General features: G+C 39.1%; 1 protein-coding gene across 3 annotated transcripts; it reads left to right on the top strand.

Annotated features, from left to right (window-relative positions):
* Positions 1 to 24: 24 nt before the first annotated feature.
* Positions 25 to 5,907, top strand: LOC123133460 (kinesin-like protein KIN-4C). 3 transcript variants are annotated; one of them, XR_006465263.1, is made up of 7 exons: positions 25 to 1,225; positions 1,341 to 1,403; positions 1,998 to 2,072; positions 2,622 to 4,143; positions 4,261 to 4,393; positions 4,939 to 5,091; positions 5,182 to 5,907. XR_006465263.1 is itself a non-coding variant. In XM_044552950.1 (6 exons), the coding sequence occupies exons 3-6, from the start codon at positions 4,070 to 4,072 to the stop codon at positions 5,420 to 5,422; spliced, it is 549 nt and encodes a 182-aa protein (XP_044408885.1). In that variant the 5' UTR covers positions 25 to 1,403; positions 1,998 to 2,072; positions 2,622 to 4,069; the 3' UTR covers positions 5,423 to 5,907. The 3 variants fall into 3 exon arrangements, 1 of the variants encoding a protein (XP_044408885.1); XR_006465262.1 differs by having other exon boundaries at positions 1,347 to 1,403; XM_044552950.1 differs by having other exon boundaries at positions 25 to 1,403; positions 5,234 to 5,907.
* The last annotated feature ends 415 nt before the right edge of the window (positions 5,908 to 6,322 follow it).

A 6,322-nucleotide genomic window follows, 5' to 3' on the forward strand; every position in this document is an offset into this window, starting at 1 on the left:
GTGCGGCCCTGTCCCTACGACCTCGCCGGCCACGACCAGGGATGGCTGTGCATCCCGACGCCTCTCTTCTCCATTGATCCCCCATCTCCTCAAGGTGAATCTTCTCCAGAAGGTACCCCTCTCCTCCCCAACGAGTACTCGCTTCCTTACAGGCAGGGGCGGATCCACCATGGGACATCGGTGTACAGATGCACATCCAAATTCTTTTGCCAAAAATTCATATATAGGTATGTACTTTTTATATGACAGAAATACTAGCTTATAGGCTCAGTTCAGAGCAGCCCAATAGCCGGCAACAAACCGGCAAACCAGCCACTTTTGTGTTGAACGCACACGACAGAGTGAACGATGATACTGTGAACTGAATGTCTAGCTGCTATTCAGATTCATTGTGAAATCCCAACTGAATGTGTAGCTGCTATTCAGATTCAGAGAGAAAAATGTGTAGATGACACTGAGTGAGGATCTGCTTGATTTCATTAGCAGGAAAGAATATAATTATCTTTGAATTGTAGGCAGTAGAGCATGTCTTGAATTATCTTTGAATTGTAAGTTGTAGATGACACCTGGTTAAGCTTGCACACCTTTTTTCTATGGATTTTACGGAGGAAGATTTGATGCATAACTTGATTACATTAATTGGGACGGAATTCTTTTTTCAAGTGAACGATGATGTTGTCATATCTCGTCCTTAAGCCATGACATATTGTAGTTTTCTCCTTCTATTTTGTAATTTTCTTAATCTTTTCAGATATTGTTGCTATTGTGAAATTCGTATTGCTGTGAACCAATTGGCTTGACTATTAGGGTGCAAAAAAAAAAGAGCACTCAATATTGAATTTCTGGATCCGCCACTGCTTATACATGCACGTAGTATGGGCTGGCCGTCAGGGTCCTGACACGGGCTCTCCTTGTCCTGATCTGATCTTGATGCTACTCGGTCAATCTATGATGTTTGTTTCCTGTGTTTACATGGCAGAGTGGTTGCTGCACTCGCTTTTGGATGTGGATGCAAGTTGGGAACTCATTCAGTGATTTGAGGGTGCAGGTAGAGATGATGCTGCGGATGGGATGGAAAGATGCGTGTGTGCTAGCTGCCATTGCAGGGACTTTCTATTTTTGGATAGTCCAGCGTCTTATTACGAATCTGATAGTACTATCTGCCACACATACACCATGTTACGAATCTATTTACATGCGACTCAGAGAAAGAATTGCTTTGCAGGTACACACTTGCTGCTAACTGATGTATTGAACTTTCAAGGATTTTGATTGGTCGCCCAAATAACCCATTCTCCTTTTGTTGATATTTATGAAGGAGATCATTATTTCTCTTTTAGTTTCAGGTTGCCAACATCACGAATTTCATACTTATGGAGTGGAGCCACCAAACTATTTATGAGGTAAAATCACTATTTACATATTGTTTTCCCACCTGCGTGCTTGCTTGTGTTTGTTTCTAGCCGGCAAGAATCCATCGAGTCTTCCTCTGTGTGTGCAACCTTGCCAGTGTGTGAATCAATCAAGGCAGGGGCAACCAAAGTTAAGTATTGTGCGAGTCTTGCCGGGATCTGATCTATCAACTCCTTCAGCCAGCTTTGCACCATGTGCACATCGTCCATGCTAGAAAAGCACTTGGCAAGTGGACGGCTCCATTGGCCCTGCGTCAACAATTCAAATCCTTATCTATACTCGATAGACACATACTTTTTTATGCAATTCTGAATTCATGGAAGCAGAAGAACTGATTATGTGAATTAAATATCTAATCCCATGTGTAGGTGCTATCCAAGTGTTGTGATTATTTATGCGCATATAACTTGCAGGTAGTTAACTCTATAGTATGAAGACTTAAAAATACGAGTGCATGTCATTGGTGTTTATGAATCCATCTTCCATCACTTCTAATTCTTTTGTATTACATAATACTATTTCTTCAGCAGTTGAATGACATATCGATGGTATTTGTAATAAATTTCTTTCTTCCATATTACCAGGAAATATGTTGAAGCACCGAATATATTCCATTTGCAGTGGACAAACAGAACAACACAACACATAAGTAGAGGAAAGTAAGCGCAAACCTTTCTCTCTTTAAATTCTTGAGGATGGTAACATTTTGTTACATGTGTTCAAGATTCAGTTCTAGCATTTTGGGGTTGCTAATCCATTGCAAGTAATCATTGCTTAACTGCAATGTTATCCTAATTTCATGTGACTTGAGTGCTATCTCATTTAGTTTTATGGCTTACAAATAACGTGCAATTTTTAAATTTTGTTTGTTCGCGGCCACATTTTCAATATAACTCGGAAAACTATTGAATACGTTATCAGTATGGCCTCTGAAAAATGATGTTTTTTCAGATATGCATCCACCTTCAAGTCCATCCATAGGCATTTTAAGCAATTCATTTTGAAAGGGCTATATAAATAGCTTAGAGAGAGACATCTACTAGCAGTAGAATGAAGCCTCCTTGTAGTAACTCTGTGTGAAAGAATTGATATCAAAACTAGAAATATATAAATAATATATAGAAGGTAGAACCATAGAGAGATGTGTATGTTTAATTGGTATATTTTCAGTAGTATATTTGTGAAGCTGATATATCTTTCTTCTATAGGACATGGTTGCTCTTGCTTCATCTAAATAGGCCGTCTGGAATGCCATGAGACCAGGTTGCACTATCATTTTGAATTTGTTTACTAACACCACAAATACCACATCCTCGCTAAACGACAGAGGTTGCTAGCAACTGCACGTGGAAAGATTGAATGTGATATTCTGTCTACTAATCGTGTATTACTAAATCTACATATTGATGACTTTTTAATTAAACAACAGATAGTATTGTCCCCAGTTCTGCTTGATTTGATTTTTATTTCCCATCAGTTTTGTGTTTTGTCAGAGAATGGTTTTTCTTTACCTACGGTAGTCCCTGTACTCAGGTAAGTCCTTTTGCATCATTTCACTATTGGTTCTGTCGTAATTGTATTAGATTGGGATTGCAACATGTGGGCTCCAACAAACATAATTTCAAAATTGCACGTTATTTCTATGACATAAAACTAAATGAGATATCACTCAACTCACATGAACTTTGGATAACATTGTAGTTAAACATTGATTACTTGCAATGCATTAGCAACCCCAAAATGTTAGAACTGAATCTTGAACGCTTGTAATAAAATTTTACCATCCTCAAGAATTTAAAGAGAAAGAAAGGTTTGCACTTACATTCCTGTTAGTCCACTGCCAATTCATAGTTTGTTAGGATTTCTGGGATCCTACATTTTGACTATTTAGCTGATCCCAAGTTATTTATATAGTTTTATACCATTACATCAGATCTTTTTGGTTGCACGTATTAATTTACTGGTTGTGTACCGGAAGCAATTTACTGACTTGTGTAGTATTTAGCTGATCCCAGGTTAGGCTTTTAAGTTTTCTCTCATTACACCATTGCATTTTACAATTTTGTAGCTAAAAGTTTCCATTAAATTGGTGCCCGTATTAGAGGGAGGCATCGGTTAACTAAGCATATCGTCGCACGTATAGAGACCTCCAGTCCAGCATGTCAAGGTTGCTCTGCGCAGGCTCGATTAGAGGGGGCATGGACTTTATTAAGAACGAGTGAGTGCCGTCCTGTATCAAGTGCATGTCATGGGTTTGATAATATCTTAAAGAATCAATTTGTACTACATTGTTCGCTGGAGGTAGCATCACGATGGCACAAAATTAAGGACTCATGAATGGGTGTGTCTAAAAATTTATCAACTATTCTGTTGTTCCATAAATCGTTAGTTTACCGAAAAAGGAAGGAGCTACCATCGCGGTTTGATTGCGTTCATCTTGGACTAATCATGATCAATTTGATGAGGCCTCCATCAGTTTCGTATAGGTTGTGCTAAGGATTCAACAAATTATGAGAAACCTGACGTCGAAAGATAGTGATAGACCATCGGATGAAGTTTACTATATGTTTTTGTCTTTACCATGTTTTTTCTTATACCATGTTGATTTTCAAATAAAGTGCAAGTTGTGAATGAAAGAGTAGACATTTTCTTATTTATGTCAAATTTTGCAACAATTTTTTTTGCCTTACCAATCATACGGTGTGGGTGCTCACCGGCGCTGGGGCTGAGGTGAGGCGAATTCAAAACTTCACCCAAATGTCCGGATTTCTCATATTTCCAGCTTGGAATGCCCAGATTTCTTGTTTCCTTGGCTTATACTTTGGGTCTTGCACCTTTTCTTTATAGGTTCTGCGAATTCTTGTTTAGGGATCCGATGGAGAGCTCGGATATGGCATCGCAGCCGTTGAGCGACAGGGTCACGCCGAAGCTCCTCCTTGGCTGCACGGATTGCGTCACTGTCATGCCGGGCGAGCCGCAGGTATGATTTTCTTTGGTTGCCTCTGGTGGTCTTGGCAACATGCGCTCCCAGGATTACAGATTCAACTGCCAGATGGGTAGGAACATGATAGATTTGGGTCGACATGATATGTTCTGGAAGTTGATTCATTCATTCGCCTATTTATCTGGTTTGTTGCCATCCGAGGGTGGTCCATGAAATCAGGTCTCTGTATTCTTTTTTTTCAATCAAAGGGGAGCTACCCTGGCTCCCTTTCATAGAAACGAAACCAAAGGTGTCTGTATTCTCGAGAAAATAATCATGACATCTGTCAACTTTCTTTTTAGGAATGGCTTAATCATATGAGTTTGCACCGTTAACTTTTTCACATCATTTCTTTTACCACTTTGCTTCCAATAATTCAAACAACATATTGTGGCTTGTTTAGTTATGGGTTCCCTAATGTCCAGATCTCAGCTTAGAACATAGATAGTAGCAAGGTAACAACGAATAGTTATAGTGTTAAGAGTAATATTAGTTCTTGGATGTTTAACTTCTATCTCGGCTTTTTATCGTACAATATTTAGACTGGATCCGGAAAGACATATACGACGGGTACCAATTATACTGGCGAAGCTGATCGTGGAGGAATATTTGCACCTCTCATGGAGACGATATTCAGGAAATCTGATGCGATGAACCGTCATACAGAGTTCTTAATTAGGGTATCCTTCATCGAGGTACACTAGCTGGTAGCAGTTATCTTTACTTAAATAATTGGAATATTTTTTTTCTTATTACCATTTTGTTTGTGTTGCTGTTCGCATCAGATATTCAAGGAGGAAGTATTTGATTTACTTGATGATCATGGGTCTGTTGCAGAAGTGGCAGAGCCTGCTAGAGTGCCTATTCAGATTCGACAAAACTTCAAATGGAAGCATTACACTTGCTGGCGTGATGGAGGCTGAGGTCAAGTCAAAAGAAGATATGGGCCATATGGCCGTGCACTTGGCACGAGGATCTTTGTCACGCGCAACTGAAAGTACAAACATACATAGCCAGGCAAGGTAAGTCGCATATACTGCTATAGCTGGGAGCCGACGCAGAGGCCCCGACTCCTCCACGTAGCTGCGCTAACCTGTATTTCACAGCTATGGACTCCTAAAGTCCTAATGACTTTTGTTTGCAATTGCTATGTTCCCTGTTGGGTTTTAGATTGGACCCTAATGATTAGATTTTTATTTTAGCTAGGTGATTACAGATCAACAGGATGCATGCATACGCAAGGTTAGGGTAGTTCTAGGGAGATCTATCGAGTTTCAGAAATAAATGTTCATATAATCAAATTTCAGGATTGTTCATCTTCATAGGTTAATTCGTGAACTCTATTTTATAGGTTCACTTCTTACATAGGGACAAAGTAGGTGTCACAATCCTGAACCCCCTGTTCATGTTGGGTCTTCAAGGAGCTTACTTAGCTTGACCTTGTGGTTTTGATCTCGTGAATCACAAGCTAACAATAATCTGTTGTATGACTATAGTGGATCCTTTAAAAAAATAGGCGTCCAACAACTGTTTATATGATCAACTCTGAAATAGTAACACAACAAATGACAACAGATGGTAGTTTGGCATTTATGATCAACTCCTATGAAATAGGTACAAATCAAATGACATGATACTTATCCAAAAATGATGAACTATTTTCCCATTGACAACCATCAAGTATTGTACAATTTGATGTACGTATATGGATGATGAATTTGCGATGATGAGGCCTTTAGCTACTAATCCATTTCTCATGATTTTTGTGCCTTTTATTTGGGTTTTCTTAGAAGCCCTTGTTATCTATTATTTGAAACTTTTAGGTCTCAGAGATTGCACATGTGCTGGAGAACTCAATTCTTCTTTTCTTTAGATCGGGCTGCAAAGCAAGTTGCTGATGAAGTGAAGTAAATGATTCAAAATGAG

The sequence above is a fragment of the Triticum aestivum genome, chromosome 6B (assembly GCF_018294505.1).
Source record: "Triticum aestivum cultivar Chinese Spring chromosome 6B, IWGSC CS RefSeq v2.1, whole genome shotgun sequence".
NCBI classification, from domain to species: domain Eukaryota; kingdom Viridiplantae; phylum Streptophyta; class Magnoliopsida; order Poales; family Poaceae; genus Triticum; species Triticum aestivum.